Genomic DNA, 26259 nt, shown 5'->3' with positions numbered 1-26259 from the left:
CTAGAAATGACTGCAGCACATCACTCTGAAAGATATGTACGTTTGTATATTTTAACTTTAGAAGGAATGCTGACAATGCAGTTTACAGTAACGTGACTTGGTCAATGCATCACCCTAAAAACGAACAATAACATTTACCAAATTAGTCTGAGTGTGTTTGCATAAATGATCACATTTGTTGTGCAAACACTGTCATCTTTAACACTGTAAAATTTGTTTTTGCGATGCTCAAGAACACCAGTGACATTTTTAATGCGTTTTATTTTTTTTTCCCCCTTATCTCTCAGACGTTCATGTCCAGGCAAATTCATTTTGCCTGTCAGCTTCAGCCTGCCTGTCTGTGACAATGAAAAAGGCACCAGAATTGTGCTGGGTGCTCTGTAAAAAAAAAAAAAAAAATCAGCATTGAAATTCAGGACGACCCGTTCGTTCTCCCCTCATGGAGTCTTGGGTCTCAGTGAAATGGAAATCAAGCCATCTGCCTGACGACACGTAGACAGGAGACAAATTCAAAGCCAGCAGGCGGGCAGTGTATTTGCTTGACTTTCCATGCCTGCAGTCACAGTGTACAAAAGTGCGAGGTACATAGGCACGACATGACTGACTGGGTTTTGGTTATCAAATCCCATGAAGACTCTGGGCCCATCGTGCCACCGCCAAAGGTTCTTCATTCTGTAGCTTATGCTACTTCTTGTGGACATAGTTAAACTCAGAGAAAGCTCATGGGTGTACAGGCCTGTGTGTTCTGCATATTGAGGGGTGGTCTGTGAATACTGTAACCTCTGCTGGCCAGAGAATGTCGTGTTTAATTCCGTATTGAACTGTTGTGCTTTGTGTTGTGGATTCCAAGGTCTTTCGTGCGAACCTGTGAACAGAGAGAACAGAACGTTTCGTTTAGAGTAGAATCAATATCCGTTTAGCGCCGCTAATTGCATTTCAAAACGGGCTGTCCTCGGACGCCCCTGCACCCCGCCCGAGTGTCAGAACACCTCAGCACCCTCCCTCGTCTCTTCACACCCTAAGAAAAGATTTGTACGGGCCAGACCATTATAGCACCCCCCCCATAAATCAAACGTCAACAATATGTAATGTAAAGGGCATGTCACGCGTCAGAGAGGCGGGCTCTGTCTGGCAGATCTCACTCACACCGGCACAGAGCAGTGAATGGATATTTCTACAGAGCGGCGTGGCGGCTGCGTGCGGGAGCCATTCGGTTGGCGTCACCATGCGGTTTCCCACAGGCAGGCTTTATATGTTCCAACAGCTCACCGCGTGTGAGAGAGAGGAACACGCAGTAGAGGTGAGGCATCACTGCAACCTCTCTGCAAGGCCACTTGAACGGAAGAAAGAAAAAAAAAACCGCCATAGGAGATCGATTGCCAGATTGAAATACCCGGGCAATGATTGGCTGCGTTTGCTAAAGGGGACCTGCTGGTGGTTTTAAAGCCGACAGGGTGAGCACATGTAAAAGTGTGAGTGCTGCTTAAGCTCGTTCGCCGGCACTGCCCCGGCTCCTGGCCGAGTGCAGCCAATTAGAGAATTCCATTCCTGTTACCGGGTAGCCGTCTGGAAATAGATGTTGACATGTGACATATTCAGAGTAGTCTTGTAAGGTTAATCACAGTCTGACTTGGTGTTTTTCTGAAGCAAGTATTTAATGATCAGTTCAGCTCTGATCGGGACGAGAATGGGTGTGGTGGGATACTGCAGTGGGGACAGAGCCTTTGCTAATGATGCAGTTGGAATGGTTCCGACCATCCTTTTAATTTCCCCTGGGAGTGCATCGGTTGGCACTGGCACTACAATACCTCAGAGCTACATCTGGCGCGTATGACAGGTGACATTCCGTGTCATCCTCCTGTCCTTCAAACTGCTCTGCGTTCAGTACGGCCGTCGGAGGCACAGGACGTGCTGGAGAAACACAAAACCGCTGCTGCTTCAGAGGCTGTTTTCCCACACCAGACACATCCCACAGCCCCCAGTATTAGGGAAGGATTCGGCTAAGTATGGTGTCATTATTGTTCTTTCATGTATGTGACTGTGACAGTGTTCTTGTGTTAGTCATTGCTGGTGACCGCTCAGCATTGTGTCTGCATCAGTGCCACAGCTTAAAAATGTTCCAGTGTTCGTGTTCCGTGTTCGCCAGCCTTTCGGCTCTTGCCTTTGTACGAGCTTTCAATGGGAAATGTCACTGTCTTTCAAGGGGAAAAAAAAAAAAAGAGAAACTGTTCTGCACAACGGACGAAAGGTTTTGTCGCCAGACTGGAAGCACCACGGATGATATTTTAAGTCACGCATCAGCTGTAATCTGTTCCTCTCAAGTTCAATATGTCGTCCAGTCTGTCGTCCGCACGTCTGGATTGCCCTCGCCCATAACTTCCCTTCGAGCGACAAGCACCGCCACGACGAAAAGGTCTTCGCAAACAGCAAGTGAACCACCGCATCAGACTGTCATGTTTTCGTCAAAAGAGACTGACACCCAACTGACTGTCAACGCCGTTACATTCAGGTGCATTTTACCATTATCGTCTGATGACAACAGAGACTGATTCAGAAACCCTACAGCCAATGACTGAATACAGCTGGGGGAGAAAACACCTGCCCCCCCGATTAATCCCTCCCAACCCACAGTCCCACACACTGTTTTAACCCAGCAGGTCTGCACAGTGTTAAACCACAGGCAGTATTGTGAAAGCAAGGAGGGCGAACGAGGAATAGTGGCAGATAGCATAGAGTACTACAAAAGCCCACAGCATCCACTCCCTTCCTCTGACAGCTCTGTCTCCAGTCAGGATCTCAGCTCTGGCCACAGCGAGCCGCGAATGAGAGAAACAGGCAGCAACGAGGATGTATATTGATCACTGCTTTTTTAAAAAAACAACGGGGCAGGTGTAAGATGGAAAGGGCGCTTATCTTGTTGCTCTCAAGTGTTTCTTGGTGGCACGACTGCATGTCACTCATGATCAGGGCTGGATGTTCAGAGCTAGAGCGCCTGAACTCGGGTTCAGGTGAAGGCCGCTACCTCGAGGACACGCCATCCTTTGATATCCAAAGCATTTTTCTACAGTGTCTCTGAAAACAGAATGGCGTGGCCTCGGGGAATAGTTTTCCAGTTTTCACCAGCCGGCCTGGCTTTTCTAGTTCTTCAGTTCCCTTGGGAGAACACAGTCTGCCCAGCACTTTGTGATGTCACAGTTGTGAAAATTGTGCTACCATCTCGACTGATCGATTAAACACTAAGCTTATACCCAGCAGTCTTTGCCGTCTGCAAACTGAAAGAGAGGGCCAGTCATTTGCTTTATGGACTAACACTGAGGCAGGCTTGTATTTCATTCTTTTTTTTTGTTGTTATTTTTTCAGTGGCAATTTCTGACTATCGATCGATCTCTGTGTGTCTGATCAGCAGGGAAGTCTGCAAATCAACATGTCTGTCTCTTTCCCAGAGCAGCTCTGTCTCAAACGACATCAGCCCACCGGCCCCCGGCTCAGACAAAAAGAGAGGTTTCGCTTGTAACTACGCAACGGGCGTGCATGGAATCCCTCAGATAAAGCTCAGAATGTACAGTAACACATATCCCCCCCAAATCAGGTTACATGGTAGAGAACATGTATTGGAAAGTATACGTTTTAAAAAAAAAATAAAAAAAACGAAGGATTGTTTATGACAACAGGCCTGCTGTTTTTCCTGTGCTGTGCTGTTGATTGTGTCCCAAACTGGATGGCAAGCCATACGCGAGGAAGCTCGCGTCTCAGGACGCGAGCAGACGAAGGCTGCGGCAGTTGCTCTCACTAGATGACTCGTGACGTTATCAGCCGTTTTCAGCAGCGGCTACTGCTCGGGGACGAAACACAAGAACACACGGGGAATTAGGGTGGAAACTGTACCCTCAGTAGGGCATTCTCTGCACCCACGGGTATTGGGTTCTCATTACTCACGGCGCCATTGGGTCTCATGCATTATTTACTCACAGTAAGACACCTGTCAGTCGCTGCTCATCCCCGTCGTCCCCCCCCGTCTCAAGGGCCTTTGAACGACTCGTCATCAAACTCCTACTCATGCAGCGTAGCGTGTATCATAATTTCACAGCCTCTCTCTGTCAGGCAGAGTGCACATTGTGTAGCACAGTTCCACAGTCTCACTCAGGCAGAAAGGCATTGTCCCTTTAGTGTTGCTGGTGCATGTGTGTGTGTGTGTGTGTGTGTATGTGTATGTGCACATTTTGGAGGCTAGTGGGGATGACTGTGATACAAACCCTTCATTAGAGCCACTGGATTAACAATTAACCAAAAATTACAAGTCAGCTGCATATGATATCACTGTTACACACTCACACACAAACAAACAAACAAGCACCCACATAAAAATTCAGATACATTCTGAAGGCCTAGCCCACTTGATTTCATATATATATATATATATATATATATATATATATATATATGTATTCATTTATATTCTGGAATGCATCAGTGTTCCACGGGATTAATGTTGTATTCATTTTGCGTCCAGTGTCTGATATCCCAACATGCCACAGCGAGGGTAATATTAACAGGTTCCATCTGACTGTAAGCCTGGGTAATGAAAATTCAGTACGGCACAATCCAGTACAGTGCAACCAGCAGTGGGGCGGCCGCTCGTCTGTGTGTTCCAGCATACATCAGTAATCTGAGGACCTCGTGAATCCATTAGCGCGGGTCTCCGCTGTGGGCTGCTCTGCTGCCGGAGGGAAGGGCAGGCGCGCGGCTGTAAATGAAGACTCGTTAATGAATTATTGAGGAGTTTCCCAGCAGCGAAGCGCGCCGGCCCGCCGTACACGGTAACATCAGCCACCGCTGGCACACTTGATCCTGGCCATTACATCATTTATCCACACCACCGACCCGAGAATCTGGCGGACATATTTGTCGCAATTTAATCGCGCCACACGCGCGGAGAGAAGCAAATGCCGCCGCCGGGAGAGAGCGAATGTCTGCAGGACGCACTCTCGACCGCCCTCTTTGCGAGGCTGTGCAACAGACAGGGAGCAGACCGCACTGACCTCCGAGCGAGTTTCACCAGCCCTCTCAATAGCACATAAGTGCCATTACCTTTTTTTTTGTATCCAATCACTGTCTCACTGCACTTATTTGTAATGACTCATTGCCCTCATCCAGGATGAATTACATTTATCATATTGCCCATTCACACAGGATATTTACTGCTAGAATTCAGGGCAGGCACTACACTCAAGGGTGTGACAGTGCAACATCTGGGGTTCAAACCTGCAACCCAGCCAATCACAGGTCCAGCTCCCTAACGTGACTCTAAATTCTCCACTCAACCATATAATGCCCCAGAAAGCGCATTTAGCAGTTGTTGTGGAGTCCCCCGTGGCAACATATGTCAGCCATCACAACATTAAATGGTGCAGATTTATTTTTAAAAGTGCCATTTTTAATTGGAAGGAACTGTTCCATATTGGCTGAATGTTTCAGAAATGTGCAAATGTGCAAAAGTGATGTGCAATTAACTGTCTGGATTTAAAGTGAACTCAAATTTGTAAATTAATTAACTTAACTTTAATGCAAGCAAATTAAAATTATAATCTTCCTGCATCCATACATTCAAACATTCTGCAGTGGGAATTACAAATTAAATGAACACATCTGTCACAACGGGCACAACATTTAGAATGTATTATTTGTAGTGTTATAATAATTTCATATGGCAATATCTAATAGCTGCCTTTTAAAACTGTTAATAAAACAAGTACAAAATGTGCCAAAGGTGGAATTTAAAGAGTCTGGTACAGGTAAAATCCCAGTGAACTGTGAATGAACTCAATTTCCAACTGAATTTATTTCAGGCATTTCAAAAGGCCATTGTGGTAAACAGTTACTGCAAACTCAAATGCTATACAGCTGATACATTAAAAATGAGTCAATGGTACAGAGTAAAGCTAGGTGGAAATATAAACATTTACACTGAGAAAATAATATTGGCAGGATCAAACAAAAACCCAGTGACAACACACGGTCAATAACACAATCTTGATATTGTCATGAAAATAAAACCGTGCTGCTGAATTAGTACTTAGGTTTTCAGTCACTTGATAGATAACAGGGGGTTGATTCACAATGTCAATAAAGGCCTATGCTAAATATGTGTTATATTTTGCAATAATAATAAGAATCATAATTAAAGTAAATTATAATATGTATAATACAAGCATTAATAAATTAATGAACAATATGGGCTTCTGAATCCTTTTTTCTCTTAGTGTATGTTGCCATTGAGGTATTTTGCACAGCCAGGCCATAAATACAACATTTCAGTGGTTTCCTATTTTTCAGTGCTAAAAAATTACAAGATAAAGAGGTTAAAAGTGAGTAGTGAGGCATGTCTGTGTCGGCGACTTACATGTTAGTTCTGTGCAAGGATTTTAAAAGCCGTTCCTGTATTTTTTTAACTGCGCCTTCATAACTGGTGTGACTAACACTCAGTTGTGTTCGGGCGTCATCTGTTGGCCAGAATAAGACATACCAGTATTCAAAATTGTAACGTTCCGGCAATGGCTCTTTTTAAAGTTTACTGTTATCACCATCTAGTGGCAGCACAAATACACAAATCATTGAAAATTAATCTATATGAAACTTTTGCCACAAAATTTGCTCCAGGTAGGACATCTTTATCAGGAACAACCGATTCTTATTAGATCTCAGCACTGGTCACACTTGGGATCCATAACGATAGCTGTTGAAGATACAGGTATGGGAATTGTGCTGCCAATTCATGGAAGTCAAATCCATTTCAGGTTTTACAAGATGCATATGAATATACTCATTGAAGCTGCTAAATTCTGTTCCACTCTCCTGCTTCTCTTAAGACCCGGAATGGGTCTAACTGCTTTTCATTTCTCGTCCGTGTAATGATAACTACAAATAGTTCCGATTATAGTCACACCAATTAATCTATTTAACAGCAGAGAGGGAGTGTATGTGTTTCCACAACATTCTAGACTACATTAATAAACTTGCTGTGTAGGTTTGGATTCATCTATCCGATATAATGTGTATCACTTTTTTTTCGGGAAATATTTCTAAATGCTGGACACACACGGTCAAAGTATCCATATCTAATTATAAAAAGCATCTCCCATTATTTTACAGTATTTACGGTTATTCGGTCACCATACTCGTCAGCTGCCCGGAAACAAACGTGTTTACTAGCTAGCTAGCTAGGTTGCTAGCTACATGTTTGTTGTCCATAACTTTGGCAAATTAATCTAATAAAACAACAATTAGCAGTTAGTCATACCTTCTAATTGAATTATTCGTATGATGCGCTACTGCACTAGATTAACAAAATTTATACAGATATAGCTAGCTAGGGCTAGCTATCTTGATACAGAATATAGCCATAGCCTATCTTAGAAAGGGTGATGCGTAATCGCTGGTAAAATGCTGGATTTAGTTACCTTTCAGACACAGCTTGCCTCCATTATGGAGGTTTTAGCCAAAGCGGCCGTGGCAGAAATCACCAAACTTGTGGAAGAAAGCTCTACCGCCGTGCGTTTGGAAATGTCTCGAAACCGGTATGAGAATGAAGCGCTGAGGAGGAAATTGAAGTTGATGGAGAGCAAGCTGAACGCGCGAGGGTGCGCAACAGGGACGCGAGAGACTTGCGTAAAAAGTTCCGGAGCAGTGCATGGACGACTTCAAACTTGTGATGAAGGAGCAGAAAACGGTATCTTTATCTGGGTAGTTGGTTGGGTGGTCAGTCTGAATTCTGTTCTGATTCGTCAGTTGATTTCCCTGCTTATGAAGCCTCGGCGTGCATGGACCGGAATAGATGTCCGCTAGTAATCTGACCATAGGGTCGAACATAATTGGGTTTTGTTCATTCATTTGTTCAGTGAGAAGTCAATGAAGTCAAACCTTTCCACTCCTGTACCCACCTTTTTAGAGGACCGTCCTTCCATGGAGGAGAGTGTCTTCGGGAGGGAGTGGGGCAGCGGTCTGTGGAGAGCTGGGGAGGTGGAGGATGTACTTCTGCAGTCTGTCATTCAGACAGAGGAGGTAAATTAGAGTGACTGCTAGCTGTTCCCTCTCCCACATGACTGCTGGATTGGGATATGCACTCGTATAACATTCTTAATAGTATTACAGTAGAGGTAATACACTGTAATTATCCCAAGTCTGCTGATAATCTACTGTAGATTGTAGAATTATTGCTGTCACTGCATCTGAATTGCAACTGCAGAGAAAATGGCCACTTCCTCCTTTTCTTTAAAACAGCACCTTGAGTTTGATCTGTGCAGCCACTGGTTTTGCAAATGGTAGAAATTGTGGGAAAAAAAATCCATATGGAAGCAATCTTCAGATTAGTAAGAATAGCAGGGATTCATTGTGATTGTCACAAGGGTGTGGGTTAAAAAATTCTGCATCAGTCTGTTCTGATTTTCCAAAAGACAAACATTTCCAAGTTTTGATTCCATATTCTTATATCCATTCCATTTAATATCCATTCAATTAAATGAACAACAGTGTCAGACCAGGCTAACAACTCTCCCAGACCAGTGAGTGTGAGCATTCACTATTCACTCTTCAAGCCCTACCACAAGGTAACTTGTCCAACCTGAGTAGGCAACGGAAGCCAAGTAAACTACGATATGTTAGTTACTACAGCACAGAATCCAAAATACATCACAATACTATATGTAAAATAAACATCAACTGCTAGAGGTAGCAGGTGTTAGAGGATTGAGGCCTTACTAAGCTGTTAAGGTGCAGAGATGGGCTTTGCCTGTCGTCATCACGTCACTCCTCTGTTTCAGTCTATAGACTTGGAGAAAGGTGTCCCAGCATCACTCGTCATTAAGGAGAATGGACCTGACACAGTCCTGTTGAACAGTGACTCGGAGGAAGGACTGGCGATCAATGGGGAAAGTAAGTAGAAAGGGTAAGATTTTTGAAAGGACCTCAGTTCACAAGTCAGAAACCAGCGGTTACCAGGAGTCAGACCTGGTAGAAATTGCTCTATTGAAATTGCACTATTGGATGTCAACAGTGAATAATAAAGTGACGTTTAGGTGTGTTCTTCTGTTGTCATCTCTCCTGTTGTGTTCATGCTGAGATGGACATGTGTTAAATGGGGTATGAAATATCATTTACCCATAGTCTTTGAATGAGCCAGTCAGATGACGGAATTAACTGCCTGTCAGCATCATCATTCACCCCTGATGACGGTGTCTTTGTCATCACTGAAGGCTATGACTCAAACCTACAGCACTAGTTTTTAAATTTTGCTGCGGGAAAGCATTATCTTGTTGTCACTTGAAGATCATTTCCCGCTTAAGTTGTCACCCTTGACTACAGCCTTTAATAGATTCATGCTCTCCGCAGGAGCTGCGGATGTCGAAATGAGGTCTCCCGCTGAGCGCCCTCACCGTGAGGTTGTGTGTGACAGGCGTCTCACGCCTGTAGCTCCCCCCAAGGAGAGGGGCGCTTGGTCCGTATCCACGGAAGGCCCAGAGAGGCACGCCAAGCCCCGTGGGTGTGGACCCTCTGATGAGGATCCTGGCGGGCTGACGTTCACAGTGAAGGCTGAAGAAGGGAAGGATCACGTCACCCCGAGGCTCAGGAAGGCAGGGCCTGGAAGGCTGCCCAGCCCGGGTGCTGAGTGTGCGCCTGTGAGAGACAGTCGCCCGAGGGCCACGTCCGCACGAAGCTACAGGGACGCAGAGTCTGAAGGTCCACATTTCACTCTCGCTGCTGGGGATTCACGGCAACTGTCGGCTAATGGCGGGCTACAGCGGGTTCCCACCACGGAAGGTTCCGGTGGCAGCGCATCCCCTCTGGGATCTTTTGATGCGAAGCCCCGAGATGCTGAGTCAGGTTTTGCATGCGTCAAAGAGGAGGCCGAGAGTCGGTCTGTGTGCGACGAGGAGGCCAAGCTAGAGGTGGGTGAGGGACAGCAGCAGCAGGAAGGGGAGAGGCCGCACTCAGTAAAAAGCGAGAACTTTGTGTTTCAGACCAGCCTGCAGCAACGCCAGACGTCAGAGGTACAAACAAGAGTGAGTCAGAGCACTGTGGATTCCGGCTCAGACGCTGAAGACGAGCAGGGAAACGCCCTGAGCTTCAGCGTGGCTGAGAACACGAGCATGCACTGGAGGGCCGACGCAGGTGAGTCAGTGGACGGACATTTTGGACTGGGTTTCCCCCACCTCAACAATATCCATCAGCGAGCGTACGCGGGAGAGAAACCATTCAGCTGCGCACAGTGCGGAAAGACTTTCAGCCACCGGAACAATCTCTATCGCCACCAGAGAATACACACGGGGGAGAAACCTTTCGCCTGCACGCATTGTGGAAAGAGTTTCACTCACCAGAGTAACTTGTATGAACACGAGCGAATTCACACAGGAGAGAGACCTTTCAGTTGCGTCATATGTGGGAAGAGTTTCACTCAGCAGAGTAATCTTAAAAGACACCAGAGGATACACACAGGGGAAAGGCCATTTATCTGCACACATTGTGGGAAGACTTTCACACGCCTGTTGCACCTAAAAATACACCAACAGATTCACATTGGAGAGAGACCCCATGGCTCTTTCGAGTACAGGGAGAGCTGCTGATCATCATTGTTGTTTTTGGGATCTGGGTGCTTGAATTGAGCAGAAGGAGCAGTTTTTTCCCAGTCTCTGCTCAAAGCTGCTGTCTATCTAAGTTAATATGGGCTCAGCTATATCAGTATTTGATTGGATCATTGAGCATTATAATAGTGACGTCTTACAAGGCCTGTTTTTTTGTTTTACTAAAAATGTAAAGAAATATGTGTGTGTGTGTGTTTCTATACAGTATATATAAATATATATGCAGTGCATCATATTGTAGACTGTCATAAGTTTTGAGTTTTTATTGTCATTTCAAATGTCAGGTGTTTTTTACAGTTATTTTTCATGGATAAATGTAATTGCAGATTGAAATTTTATGGTCAATACAGATAATTGCACTTTTGTGAGCATAATAGACTGTGATTTAATTTACTGTAATGACTTGTCTTGCATAATGACTTTATATTCTGTAAAAAAGGGGATACTATATATTATTTTGGACACAAGGATCTTTTATGAAATGACCTTTTTTGACAAAATAAACTATCATTTTCATGGCATAAATAGTTATTTTGGGTATTGCAATTTTGGAATGCAGGTATGTTCTGGTACCAAATGATCATTGTGTGCATGAAAATGCACTTTCATTGCGCAAACTACTACTCTTTGGCACAAAGCAATCATTACCTCCCCACTAAAGTCACTAAAGGGCACTTTTTGTGATATTGTGGCACAAAGAGCTGACTGTGAAGTAGTACAGTAATTACCATCTGTTTCATTCAAAGAACAACAGATGTTAATGGCAGTGTTTTGGCTTCCTGTAGACATTTGCAGTCATACTCAATCCATGCTCCGCAGTCCTTCAAAATGCATGGTGTTAACTTTCATTGTGAAAGTCGAGTAGAGTGATCGTGAGATCATTTTAGAATATCAGGAGCATATAATGACCCACATTTCAAAGATAGATCAAAACATAACAATAAAGAGACATTGCTGAATTTGGATTTTAATGTTTTACCTCCTTTATGCAGCCAGGTTTTTGGAATTGAATATGTTGTGCTCATCCCTCCATGACAAGCACTGTACTCAGGGCTGGTCTTAGCAATTTTGAAGCCTGAGACAAAATGTTCCTTTTTTAAACCCTTCCTTGAGCCACCAGATTTTCTGGGTACCCTGTCATTATTTTGATATTACCTAAACAAGTTGCCTTAAATTTCAGCCTCTGTGCTAGAAGTTTGGAGTATTATGTTGAAATTAAACTCATAACATCATTCAGAACTAAAATAATAACGTTTTCCATATGCTAAGCAGTCAGTTATTAACTGATTTTGTTTTCTTGTCTATTATACACTATTGTGGTTTCTTTATGTGTTTATCCCTGATACCCTAAGTAGCTCACCCCCCTGTATACTTCAGTCTGTTCTCATGTGACCACCTGTGACGGAGTGCCGTCAGTAAGGTTGAGTATGCGCTCTGACTGCCATACCAATGAGCCTGGCTCTTTGGTGTTGCGGTCAAAGTCGCATGTTTGGTACCCCGTAGATCCAGGTTCGAGGTTGGGTGGGGTGACTGCTCTTGCCCTTCGTTACACCACCTCTCCTTGTAAAGCAAACTAGAGCAGAGGCCAAAGGTTTTGACTGGCCAAAGTTGAAAAATGGAGCAGCGCATTTCACCAGGTAACCACATGTTCCTCCTCTAACCCTAATACATATATTTCACACATGCTTCATTTCCTTTTTGTTTGCATTGTCCACATATGCTGGCACTTTGTTGTGAACTGGGTAGGAATCCTGTCAGACAGACCTAGTTCACCATCCAGGACTGTTGTGAATGGATGCAAACAGGGTACCACAGGGGATGCTGTGACTGGACAGCTGTAAGTGTAAGCAGCTTGGCCGGTGCAGTCGCCAATGTTACCATCACCCCAGTGTTGCGATATAGAGGGTTTGATGTGAGGAAAATTTGCTGAAGTTGCAGAAGTATGTTTATTCTTAAATTGAAATGTTGATTGGAATGTGAGGACCAAGCAAACCTAAGATGACAGAGTATGTAAAGAGCGTTAAGAAAAGCACACGCTCTGTCTGAGCAAAAAAGGGACCAACAAACGACTTGTAATGCAAAGAGCAAACTTTTATTTCTATGTAACTTGTCACATACACAGTTGTGCTTGCACTGAAAACTCTGAAAACCAGAGCTTAAACTCCACAATAAAAGTGACACTATGTTCATGAAGACAGACTTGCAATGTTGAAGATTTTAAACCTCCAAGGTCCCCACCCCCTGCTGTTGGCAGTCTGTGCTTGATTAAACAGACTGTGCAAGACCAATCATGTTGTTGCCCCTGTCAAAAATCGTGTAGAAATGTCTGATGAAGACATCCCCTAGGATCCAGAGCTGGTAATTGCCATCACCCCCAAAACCAGTGGTGCAGCTAGACCCATCCTGGAAAGGGAAAGTTTATACAATAATGCGTATTCTATTGATAGAGGTAACTATACCCCTGCTCTATATTTATTATATTATAAATATATTTAACATATTGTGTATATACTGTATATTCTACACACATTGTAATATGTTTATAAGAGAATAGGGAGGCAGGATACATGGAAAGTTTTAGAAGAAAAAAAGAGGTTTGTTTGCTGTCAGAGCTATTTTTGAAAACTGAACTACTAAAATACAAGGCTACAGCTATCTTTTGTTGTAAATACATTTAAAACATGAATGCCAAGGAGAAATGTATCGCTATATACAAAATGGCAATAATTTACTTATTTTGAATATTGATTGAGGTAAAAATATGTTCTCTAAAATACATTCTTTTTTGTGTCAGTTGATACAAATGTTTCATATTTTAATCTTTGTCAAAACTTTGTCTCAAGAGGTTTCTTTTAACATGCAGTCCTGCTGAATATGTATACACAAATTTTGTAACAAAACAGGTAAATTAGTCAAAGTCCTGAGTGGATAATAATCACAGAAATGCCGATAATTGTTGCAATGGGGAATGGCAGCAAATTGTGAACAAAGGCCAAGTAACTTTTAACCAGTGATATCAAACACCTTATTGTATATCCATGTTATCTGCTAATTAGTTTTTGTGCACATATAAATATTTGGCGAATTTCGTGCACTGCCTGTGTTTTACAGTCCAAGATAGCAGGAGATACTTTCGACTGGTACACTTTAAATGGCTTTGCCTACTATACTGGCAGTGGGCTTCGGAACCCGTGCCAGTCGAAACTACTGTTGTTGAGAGAGGCTGACCTGTGACACGTAGGCGGAGGCAGGGACGGTGAAGGAGTACCCGTTGATGTTGAAACTGATGTCAGGCATACGGTTGATGTTGCTACAGCTCACAATGACCTGTTGAAGAAGAGACCCGCATGTTATTGAGACCAGGTGAATGTGTGGCACATCTGAAATCTGCAAGAGACGCACAGTGAACAGTGACTTACATCGCCATACTGGTCGGTGTAGGCTCCCACCCAGGCGTTCATGTTGCTGATGTCACTGCCGGGTCCAACAAGGAGGGAGGTGCCAGTGTCTATGATGGCCTGGCAGCCGCCCGCGCAAGCGACTACGTTTCCATTGATGGTGACGCTACATGAGGAAATGCAGGTCTAATGAACTATCAGTATGTCAGTGATAAGGATAGATAGGGGCTGAGCTGTAAAATGTCACTGTTCATAAATTTTCTTGGAGCTTAGAAAACGTCCTGGAGTGAAGTTTAGTGATGTCTGTCGTCCTCATTCAGTTCATGGATGGCTTTATTTCAGATGAATGGGCATTTGTTTTAAAAGCTAAATGTATGCAATGTCCAAATTACTTCTTCAAAAGTGTTTATGTGCTGTATGTGCCAACAGCACCTCTAACAGCAGCCATGGCTTATATGTAAAACATTTTACACTTACAAGCTCAGAGTTAAGTTTCAAGATACACATTCAATTTTTAGCAGACTAAGATTTAAAATTAAAATTTAAACATGTAATGAAATGGCTTGGAACGGATTTATAGATGTGAGAAAAAATCCAAAATGTAAACCTGTAATGAAGCAGTGTACTTGCCCTGGGTGACAGTAAATATTTGATGACTTGTCAGAGGACCAGTAGATTTAGAGGGACGAGTGGTCTGGAATGGAAGGCCTGTGCTGTCCATACCTGTCCATGCTGATCTGCCAGTAGGTCTCAGAGGACAGGGGGATCCACTGGATGCTTCCAGTGTAATAAGAATGGTCAATCCCGCCGAAGGTCACCACGCTGCCCGCCTCAGAGTTGCTTGGACAAAAGAGAGATTGTGTCAGGTTACCTGTCTCTAGATCACCTTAGTGTCATACCTACCGTCACAGTTCCCGCAAAGCGGCAACATGGTAGTTTATTGTTGCCTCTCTCCCACCTGCCGGGCAACCCTAACCTGCTCAGGTGGACGGAGAACAGGCTCTGGGACACCAGCCCCTCGCTCATCATGTTGTCAAAGACGGGCGTGGCCCCGTCAGCGGAGATGGAGGGGTAGGCCAGCCCCAGGATGCCGTCGGCCTCCATGTAGGCCATGAAGGGGGCCTCGGTCTCGCTCAGACCAAAGATCTGGTTGGTGACTTGGATGCCACCCACCTGGGGAATGAAGCGTGAGACGATGCATTTCTCAGGGAAATGAAGAGTAAACCTCATAAACCATCTAAATGCACTCCGACCTGATTTCTGGGACTCCTGCAATGATTGGGATAGTTGAAACTGAATGTATCATTGCTGCGTTGAATGTATTGCCTATAGACACACGTGCGTATCATAATATGATGTTCTCATTTGGCAGCAACAGCGAGGGGAGTTTTAGACCTGTGCTTGATCCCAGGCTGCACTGCAGCTCTGTCCTCACCTGGACAGTGTCGTATCCCAGAACCCCAGTCATGCTGCCGGTGCCATACTGGGTAGAGAGGGACTGATTGGTGGATACGAAGGTGGTGGAATCCGCGGGGATGAATTGGTTGTGGTTTTCTGAAATAACCAAAAAATAATCCGAGACGTAGAGCGAGAGAGAGAGAGAACGGCTTGTGTTCTGCTATTCTCGAGACCCTTTGGGTTTCTGTGTTCTCAAAGTCAAGCTGATGCACAGATTCAGCCCAACTACTAAGTGCTTTCTTTGATGAGTCCGTGTTGTTTGCCTGGGGCTAAACCTACAACACCAGTCAGGTGGGGCTTTTGGTGTCCACACTAAAACCAGAGGGTAGTGGGTTGATGCAGAGGAACACCTGTCATGGTCTGAGAATGGTACCCATTGCCTCTCTATTTGGCAGTCAAAATTCAGAGATACATTGAGGTTATACAGTTGTGGCCCAACAGCGGACAAATATGAAGTCCGGTAGGCATACTTGTGCATCCAGTTTGTTAATCTGATGCCGTGGGTCACCTGGATTACATTATATTATTGTCATTTAGCAGATGCTTTTATCCAGTGACATGGGTTCCTATTTATACATGTTTATTTACATTTTTATAGAGCTGTATGCTTACTGAGGCACTTCTGGGTTAAATAACATGCTCAAGGGTGCCTCAGCAGGGCACCAGCAGGAAATCAAACCAGCAACCTTCGGTTAGGAGCTTTGCTCCTTACACCTACTCTACACTACACGACACTACACTCGACTACCCTAAGATTTCCTAATGGTCAAACATGGTTCCTATTACATCCCGTACAGAACAGAAAGGTTAACAAATTCAATGCAGGTACAGAGGCTCTCCCAGTTGTGTTAACTTACGGCATGCCTCACTGCTGCACAAGTTGGAGGGCACCCACAGGTTGGATGAGCCAGTGTCAAAGATGACCCTAAAGGACTGGGGCGGAGTCCCAATGGAGATGACGCCATAGTAGGACAGCTGCATCAGGGAAAAAAGCGACACAATTGTTAGTTTAGGTCATGTGTGTTTCCCTACAGCAGTCAAGGTACCGGCTTCCAGTGGCAATAAGGGCACGAGTTACATCATGCTTCACAGGCATGTAAGCGTGAAAATATTTCACAAAAAAACAGTTTCTGAGGAATAATGCCATGTGAACCGATCTGAACAGAAATGCGAGGACAGTCGATATTTTCCTCTTACATCAGCATCGTTAGTCATAGGCTCGTTGCCAACAGCAAAACGGGGGTCAAATTTGACCATAGGGTTGTAGGGGTGCCTCTTCCTGTACTCCTCCCAAAGACCCCTCTCCCGCAGGGCTTGCCGGGCAGTCTTGCCCTTGATCAGGGGGACCCTGGAACAAGAGCGCAAAATTGGTGCCGGAAATCCATCCCTCTCATTATACTGTCAGACTCATTTCACAGAAATACACCACGCACTCTGCTTGGTTAAATGACCAGTTAGTACCAGCAGTCTGAAACATCCATACTGGTTTATTATCTGTAACAAATGCGCTGTGTAAAAATGTGTCAAGTGTCGAGGTTGAAAATAATTAAACTGGCATTTGAAATAGCTTATCTTACCTGAGAATGCACTCGGAAAGGGCCACCAGGGCACACAGTACGAGAACCCACTTCATTGTGTCTTTGAAATTCTTCTTCTCTTGGATTTAATAAGAAATTGGAAGCAGGGCCTTTTATAATCTGTGGACCATGTAAACTTTCTCTGTCTCTCTGGCAACATGATAAGAAACCACAAGCTCTTAATAGGAATTGAGATAGGTAGCTGCAGATGTGGAATAGTAATAATATTTGCAATGTTAATGTCCTTGATAACACACTCAATGAAAAAGTGCAACATCACCTATTTAAACTCATTATTTTCCCGTAAATTTGTGCAAATGGCATTGAAGGGTAGGCAATTGGCGATAAGTAGATCAAAGGATGAATAACCTGGGATATGCTTTTAAGTGGAAGCTTGAACTCAGAGCTATGTTCCTATGAAGATATGTTGCATATGTGCACTGTACGACATAGTCTCAGCCATAGAGCACAATACAGTGCAGTAGGCCTCAAAAGATTGCCAGTTTTTTCCTTTGAACCACTCCAAAGTGATTCATGTAAACCACATAGGTAATACTGAAACATAATCATGAAGAAAATGACCTTTTCCAGTTTTTCAGCCCTATCCAGATGATTTTGCCTAAAATGTGACTTTACAGTTTTAGCAATCACTGTTGGTGGAAGTGTGTGTTTGACACACTCATGCCCAGCACTGGGAACAGTTTAAATCAAAGGCTGTTTTTAACATGAATTTTGAACCAAGATCTAGGATCATCCCTATATTATGTTGATAAGTAACAAAAAATGGAATACATATTTAAAATAATGGAACATGGAATACATATCATTTGTTTACGACTCAACAGTACCACCTGTCCTGCAGTACAACAGTCCAAATACTCTTGCAATCATATCCGTACATCAAGACAATTGCTAAACCCCTTAAAATATAACTAATTCAAAATCTGAAAATAGACAACTGAAGTTAGTTTCACATTTAGACCATCATGTTTGTTTGTTTTTTAGATTTTGACCATTTTCATAGGTCTAGCTATTTCACCCTATGAGTTCAAATGACTATACTGTAGAATACAGAATAACTCTTCACATATGGGAAACTTCACTAACATGGTTTCACTTCACAATATTGGTGAAAGATGCGATTTAATTGACTTTCAACTTTAGATTGAACCAACTTCTATTTGTCTTATATGCAAGTATTATAGCTTGGAAGGTTTGCAGAAATATTTGTTCAGATATGCAGTGAACTAGGGTCAAATGGTTTTGCTAACACTGCTGCAGAACTTTCTGTTTGTATAGCTGAGACTGTGTTCTGTACACATGGAAGTATTTGATTTATGGATATTTACTGTAGTGCAGTGCAGAAACCCCTCTCTATCAAGCCTATGTTCATAATGGAATTAACACATAAGAAACTGCTGGACCGAGGGTAACAAGGAGAACAAGGAGTGAAACCAGCTGAGGAATTCTCATTCTGACTAATGTGTGCAAACTGAAAAAGCCATTTCAATCAAAGGCAATAGCAAGATGTAAGGCTCATTACCCACACTATTGGCTCTGGCAGTATTGTATTTTATCTTGAAAAGAATGAACAAAGTGAGATTAGTACCATTGATAAGGCCACTTACAATGTAATCTTAACTGGTTAGGTATGGAGTGTTTTGTTTTCGCCCTTGCTGATCTTACTTTTAGTGTAGTTTCCTAGAATTGCTAAATGCTTCATGTACACAATTTTCACATTTCACAACTAGTTCATAGGTCTTATATGTGTGGATTTTACGTGTCACTATTTAAATGTTACATAAAGTCTGTAATATCAATATATGGTAAATATTTGGTAAATGCTTGAAACAATTTGTAAGTATTTAGTACATTTTTGCAGATATTTGCACATTTGAATGAATTTGTTTTACAGTGCTGAAACGTTTATTAAATATTCAGTGCATTTAGCAAATGTATGAAATTTTTGCCAAATATTGGGAAATGATAAATAATAAATGACAATGAAAGTGATGTTAGAAAATAATGTTTAATGACGTTCAGTAGACAGTAATGCATTTGGATGTGAATTTTGTGCTCAGTCAAGTACAGCCAAACCCTAGAAGGTACTGTATCTTGAAAATGTATACAATAATATGGCCCAGTTCATTTCTGATACTGTTGGTAACATTATAGTGGCTAGAAAAGAACCAGATGTAGGCTTATCTGTAGCTGGCTGATCTCAGGAAAACCTTTATTCTGGAAATTGGCTTTCTATTCTTCGAAGACTTTGAGCTGGCCATCTTTATTAGCTTAAGTGAGAACTTACCTCTAAGGTGTGCCTTTTCTCGACAGAGCCTCCTTTTTGTGCTTTAGAAATGGAAGTGATATATTGTATATTAGTTAAGTGATCCAAACACAACACAGTGGGAAGCCATTTGTCAGATCTCACGGCAGCTACCCAAGTTTGACATCTGACCTGATCTTTTTTGATTTGGGAAAACTTCCAGACCCCTTACAGATAGTATACTGATGGTATACCATCACCTCTTGATAATGACCCCTGATGTCAATTCCTGACCTCAGCCTTATCTCACAGATAGCATTTTATATCTTTAAAATCAGATTTATGGAGGCTGACAAGTTGCATATGGGTTATTTTTGGTGACTTTGAACATTTTTATTGCAGTTACAGCAACAACATTGCCCAGAATATCCTTCAGTCTGGTATATACATAACGCGTTAATTTCGATTAATTAGTTAAAGAAAAAATAACGCGTCAAAAATTAACGCAGATTAATCGCATTCTATGATGCCTCTTGACCCCTATGTCACTGTACATTTAAACGTTTATCATACCCAACTGCAGGCTAGCTAATTCCTTTTATATCATACACGGAAACGTATCCACATTTGTGCTGCCGGTAAATGCGAATTAAGTTCGCATTGGTGTAATCAACGATTGCATCGGAACATCTGTTAAGCGGAGTGGTACATGTATAGTTAAAAGTGCCAGTGCTGTTATACTGAATATCAGCACTCATGAAATGCCACTTGTCCAATCAAATTACTTGGTCGGAACTAACTGTTGTATAAAGCACAATTTGAACATAAAATGCTTCTCACTGCAAATATTGATATATGCGATTAATTTAGATTAATTAATCACAAAGCATGTAATTAATTAATTATTTTTTTAATCGCTTGACAGCCCTAATATATATAATCCAATAAACAATATTAATGAAGAAATTAAGCTTCTCAGAAATATTTCATATAATATTTAATGACAGATTAGAAAGGACAAACACACCTTAACAGGATAATACCCATTATCAAGTTAGTAAATATAACTATCGCAGCCGTGTTTATCATGTTCTTGATTATAGGTTTCCATGACACGCTACACGTTAATCACGTGTTTAGTGAGACATAGCCAAATTCTGCTTTCGATGTGAAAAAATATTGCCGTATCTTACGCTTATAGTTGCTTATGAATATTTTAAAACGTGAAAACCCTAAAATATGATGGTTGGCAGCTCTCGTGTTAATGGGCCATCAAATGGATCTGTTCCCTATGCACATTTTAAATTACAGTGCACTGTAAAGAAAAAAAATATATAAACATTTTAAATTCTTGTCAGGCATTGGCGATGTGGGCAGTGGGAGCTATTTGGTTGGATGTATGACAAGTGTAGAGAGTATATGTTACATGACCCTGTGCTGCAAACTTCTCCCCTCTCATTCTCTTTTGCCACTGATGCTGTAGGTATGCTGCCCTGCTCCACAAGGTGCTACATGACTTGGGAGGTGTAGCAGTGGCATTGGTGGTACTTGCACAACTCATCTTGGTCACTTGTGAATATGTGACTTGTGTCATATATGGCTGAATGTTTGTGCTATTGTGGGGACTGTCTCATTTTTCATACAAAAAGCCACACCAGGAGCACACTAACTATTGTAGTGTCTGTTGTTATGCCATAGGATAAAGGGGCCTTGTTATTTTGCGTGGCCAGGCATTGCTGCTGAAGATGTTCATTTTGATTTGTCTTTGAAGGACACAGAGGAAGTTAAATTAAAAAGTAAAAAAGTATGTTCTGCATCCACAGCGAGGGTTGTGAATATGATGAGACTGTATTAAATCATATTAAGCATTTAAAAGCAGTACAACAACATTACAATACACTGGGGTCTCTGTACACTCATCAGCTTCAGTCATGGCCTGGGTAGCCATGAGTGTCCACCCCTATGCAAGATCAATGTCTTCCTTTATGGCAGGAGTGTTACAGAGACCCCTAGTGGCTATCCTGGTGAGATCAGCCCCCATGTAGTTACACTGCAGCTCCAGAATGGAAGCATCAGAGCCCACCGTCCACATGGCTCCGTGCCATTGTAATATCCACACCACATCGCGTTAAGGTATTGCTAACAGCAAATGGTGCTCACATGAGATAGTGAATTCATTCTTTGCAAAAATGACCTTTCTTTACTTTTACTTCACCTTCTTTGATATGAGCAGGTGTTAAAATTTGTCATATGTCATAAAATATATCAGTCTATATGCTGTTCCTGTTTTGTAAAAATATGAGCCAGAACATTTTATTGCATTTTTAATATCACAGAATATAAAGGTCCAGATGACCTCAACATGGCCATTCTCAGTCATGCATTGCAATACATTCACGTGTACTGGTGTAATTCAGCAGTACCTTGATGCAGAAAGAGGGCAAAAGAGAATATTGAACTGAAATGGCCTCACTGCATGCTCTGTGTGCTGTGAGTTACAAGGGCACAGCATACAAGGGTGAGAAAAGGAAACATAAAAAAGCTTCTTTGTGCTTTTGTTGTTATTCGTATCTTCATTGTTTGTTTCCTCATTTGCCTTCCCACCATTGCCTCTTCTGTGTTCTCATTGTCCCTGGTGCATGCCATTAAAATTCCATGTTTTTGAAGTCATCAGTACATCTGTATCTGCTGTTTATGTCCCTGGTGCACACCAAGTGAGGAAGGCAGGGGCATGTGTGGTGTTGCCTCATTCCCACAAAGGGTACCTGCGACAGAGAACACAAAACAGAATCACCAATTGAACATGCAGGAAACGCGCCACCTTGTGCCTGAACATTACCACTGTAAGTGGTAATGGTGTTCAAAAAGGGATGGCAAAACTTTCTATACCTCAAAGTAACTAAAACTTGGATAATTTGTTATTTGGTTAAATAGCTGAAACTAAATTGTTCCAGAAAGTGAGAGGACACCTTGCCCTGGTGGGCTCTGGGTGATTGTTGTAGCTCTCCTCAGGAGGGTTGTTCCTTACCTTGTGACTGAAGGGGTGGCACTCGTCCCCTTCTGTCCCCAGTGGGGTACACATATGCAACCCCCGCAGCCACAGGCTGACTGCACAGCAAGTCCCCAGCCCACACTGCATGTCCCTCTCACACGCCTGAGAGAGACAGGGGAGAAAAAGGGATGGGGGGGGGGGGGGGGGGGAGAGAATGTCATGTCCCAGAGACACACAATTTCAGGCGCTTCAGACAGCACACTCAGCCAGCTGGTACTGACATTTACTAACCACGTAACACCTAACATTTACCATTCACCCATATCAGACAAACAGTGATTCACAGTGACAAATTAGAATGGCCCAAACTGCAAAACAAACTAAAATTACTCCCTTATTATGTGGTCACTGTATGACAGGTAAGATATAAGGACACAGTGTGTTGAAAGATTTACCAAAATAATTCCAAATTTCATATTTTGGATGCAGTAGAAAAATTGACCATGCTCCAAGCAGAGGGATGAATGGCAACACTGGTTGTACAATTTGTATTAGCATTCCACAGCCAGGACAGTGGCTGACCAATCTCTATACTGAGTGTCAAGGCACTGTTAATTACATTTTTGTTGTATATGTTTATATGGATTGTAAGACTGATTGCTTTGGCATTATTCTCATGAAAGTCATGCCAATAACGTATGGAACTGTATTTCAGAGAAGGAGACGGGAGAGACAGAGAAAGAGGGATGGACAGAGGGAGAAAGAGGGAGCAAGAGATACAGAGAGGGAAGGAGAGAGGCAGACAGAGAGAGAGAAAGGGAGAATTCCATTTAAAAACCGTACTCTTTTAAATTAGGCTGAGCAGGACATAACTTGGGGCAAAGAAAGAGTCACAAAGGCGCAGAAACCAAGGCTAATTGTATTTTTGTTTCTTCTGAACTGTTGTTGTTTCATATCTTAAATCTAATTATGGTTCTAATTAAGCTTTTTGGCATGAGCGGTACTGTCCTGTAAGGAAGCTGGCCAACGTCTCTCACAAAACCAAACAAGGACTAAACTTGCTAAAAAAATAAGCAATTTATTTGATTCCGACAGACAAAAGGAACCAGCCCCAGTGTACCACACAGCCACACACCTGTATTTAATATGCCTCTCATTACGCACTAACCATTTGCTGGTTCACATGCAAGACAATGGCAGGTAAAACTGAACAAGAATTAAACACTTAACCTGTTTAGAATTCAATTTAATGAAATGAGTTCAGTGATTGATAAAATAGCAGCTGGAAAGGCAAGGATCCTTATTAACTAATTAACCGTTATTAGGTCTGTTACTGTTACAATAAAATGGTACCTTAGTCATGCAGGAATCTGTCTGAAGAAGATGAATATTGATTCTGTAAGATCTTTAACCCTATATCTATTTCTTTTATGGCAGTCATTTCCATGACATTTCCAAGACATTCGATCTATGCTTTATGTCGAGAGCAATCTGGAAAAACTGAAGGAATCCAATATCTGACTTTCTCTCTGGTTATTTCTACATCAATAATAGCAAAAACAACTACAGCGAAAAAATGAGATGAAATCAATCGCCCTAGACAGAGGAATTTCAAATCTGTACTCTAGGAGAACATTATTTGACTGAATGATTTGTAGAATTATACTTGTGGAGTGTTTCAATGTTTATGACCAGCTCGACAAGAACCTTGCCTGTAGACCATCAGAAAACTAATTAAAAAACAGAAACACTCTTGTTTGGTGCCAGATTGTAGTCCCCTAACCGAAAAACAAAAGCATAAGAAAAACAAAAATGAATAATATTCAGTAACCTGTGTACTGTCTCTCAGCAGCTGATATGGACAGTGGCTTCTGTGAGGAGCGGCTAACCCACAGGAGCGGAGGAGAGAATGACACAGGGTCTCTTCCCTTCATAAAGGGGACACTCACCCCAGTGATGACAGCCGCTGTGGAGCAGCGCAGAGACACCAGCAGCGCAGACAGCAGCAGGACCCTGGCCATGGCAGTGCAGCGAGTCACGGGTGCGAGCATCAGTGTGTCCCACCGAGGGGTTTAGCAATCTAAAGTGCCCGAATAAGACCCCCCCTTTTCACCTTCGCTCCCTCTCTCCCTCCCACTCACTCTCCTAATCACTCTCTCTCCCTCCCTCTTTCTCTGTCTCTCTCTCACTGTCTCTTCTCCCCCACCCTCTCTTTCTCATACCATGTAGGCCCCTGTAGATTTAAAGCAGGGAGGCTCGGCTCCATCTATATCAAACCCCTTCATCCCACACCCTCTCCCTTGGCTCCACTGAAAGAGAGATGAAAAAACTGTGCAATTGTATTTATACCCTGTATTTTCTATGGATTTGTTAATGTGCACCCAGAAAAAATCCCTCAGTTCTGTTCCTTGATCAGTAGTAGTTGTCATATACCTGCAAATTGAACCATGGAAAGCCCAAATGCTCAGAATTTTTTCAAACAGGAGTCATTTTGAATCAGATATTATTATGTGAAATATGTCCTTTCAAGAGAAAAATATGCTCATAAACTGTGCATACTTAAAATGGAAACAAAACAGATTATTTTTATTTTGTTTTAATTATTTTTAAATTACAGGGATAGTGACTTTGGAGCAGCCATTGAGTTGACAGGGATGGGTCAGACAGCCAGTACCGGGATATTACAACTGAGCTTGGCGTGCCAGAACAAGCATCATAAATATATATGGACTCTGTGCCCCATAATTTGACCAAATGAGTGGCTGGTCTGGAGGGACTTTAATATATGCATGGCTGGAATTTGTGGTGACAAATAGACAGCGTTAGGACAGGATCACAGATATCCATCAGAGCTGGTGCTGTCTGGCCTATCAGCAAAAGGTGTTTTATTGAGCTCCAGATTCCTGTGTCATTAGCTTAATCACCACAGCCCAGGACAGATAGGGAGGTAAGGGGCAGGTAATATAAAGGTGCATAGCACCACCTACTGTATGGAATGTGGCACAGATTCTTGAGAGTTGATATTACATTCCTTAGCCCTGCTGACTTCAGAAGTCATAAAACCAAATTATGGAATCCCTGGAAACCAAGGTATACCTGCGGAAGTCCCTATAACAGGTGAGACAAACTTGATTATGGAGGAGGGTGAGGCCCTAGTGTATGACCACAAGGGTGTATCCTTAAAAGAGTTAATAAAGAGATTTAAATTTGCATAGTTTTTCATTCCACCCCAAAGAAGAACCAAGCAGGCTGATTATGAAACACACACATCATCACAAGCCGTCATGGACAGACATTTTTAATCAATAGCTGTTTAATATATATTAATTTTAATGTTATATATATAAAACTATATAATAAATCTTCATAGAGACCATGTTCATAGAACTCACATTTTATTATATGCGCAGCCTATAACAGCCTTTAACAGGCAAATCACAAAAGCTTCATTTTTACACCTAAGCCAGACAGTTAGGAAAAACACATTAAGACTACAGAGTAATACCCCAGATAAGGTGTTTCACCAAAGCATCTTAGGGGGGCTACTCAAGCCACCCGTTTTTCAGTTTTCTCTGAACTCTAACTAACAAATATCAGCAAGTGGTACTGTGGTCACGGAACTTGCAAAGCACTGTGCCTAATCAGTGAAAAAGCCACTACCTCTTTAAAACAGTCAGGCAAAGTTAAGGACAAACAATGGAGCGTAAAGATCGAGCAGCTGCTGCGGAGCAGGGAAACGCCACCTTAGCTCACTTCAGCCTCCTCATTAACCACCCACAGCATACAGTGTGCACTGCTCTCCATGTGGATGGTGAATGGTGGGCGCTAAAAGGGCAGCTAATTTTGTCACCTCTTAATTAGTGCCTTCTTTTTAACTTAATATAGCCTAGCTTAGATCTCTCCATCCGCCACATGATGGCGGGGGGGGGGGATG

The 26259-nt window shown here is 42.6% G+C and overlaps 3 protein-coding genes across 3 annotated transcripts; 1 reads left to right on the top strand and 2 right to left on the bottom strand.

Moving 5' to 3' along the window:
- The first annotated feature begins 8774 nt into the window (after positions 1-8774).
- LOC118778938 (zinc finger protein with KRAB and SCAN domains 1-like) lies at positions 8775-10773 on the top strand. Its single transcript, XM_036530740.1, has 2 exons — positions 8775-8928; positions 9466-10773. The coding sequence occupies exons 1-2, from the start codon at positions 8775-8777 to the stop codon at positions 10614-10616; spliced, it is 1305 nt and encodes a 434-aa protein (XP_036386633.1). The 3' UTR covers positions 10617-10773.
- A 2126-nt stretch (positions 10774-12899) lies between these two features.
- On the bottom strand, positions 12900-17123 carry LOC118779048 (pepsin A-like). The gene is made up of 9 exons (XM_036530908.1): positions 17068-17123; positions 16688-16838; positions 16348-16465; positions 15468-15586; positions 15009-15205; positions 14756-14872; positions 14054-14198; positions 13863-13961; positions 12900-13037 (listed from the first exon to the last, which is right to left on the bottom strand). The coding sequence occupies exons 1-9, from the start codon at positions 17121-17123 to the stop codon at positions 12900-12902; spliced, it is 1140 nt and encodes a 379-aa protein (XP_036386801.1).
- Positions 17124-21978: 4855 nt separating this feature from the next.
- Positions 21979-24346, bottom strand: LOC118778644 (toxin MIT1-like). The gene is made up of 3 exons (XM_036530240.1): positions 24275-24346; positions 22362-22487; positions 21979-22098 (listed from the first exon to the last, which is right to left on the bottom strand). Exons 1-3 carry the CDS (start codon positions 24344-24346, stop codon positions 21979-21981), a joined length of 318 nt encoding a protein of 105 aa, XP_036386133.1.
- Positions 24347-26259: the final 1913 nt, after the last annotated feature.

The sequence above is a fragment of the Megalops cyprinoides genome, chromosome 6 (assembly GCF_013368585.1).
Source record: "Megalops cyprinoides isolate fMegCyp1 chromosome 6, fMegCyp1.pri, whole genome shotgun sequence".
Lineage (NCBI taxonomy): Eukaryota > Metazoa > Chordata > Actinopteri > Elopiformes > Megalopidae > Megalops > Megalops cyprinoides.
This window is presented reverse-complemented; position numbering and strand designations above follow the sequence as displayed.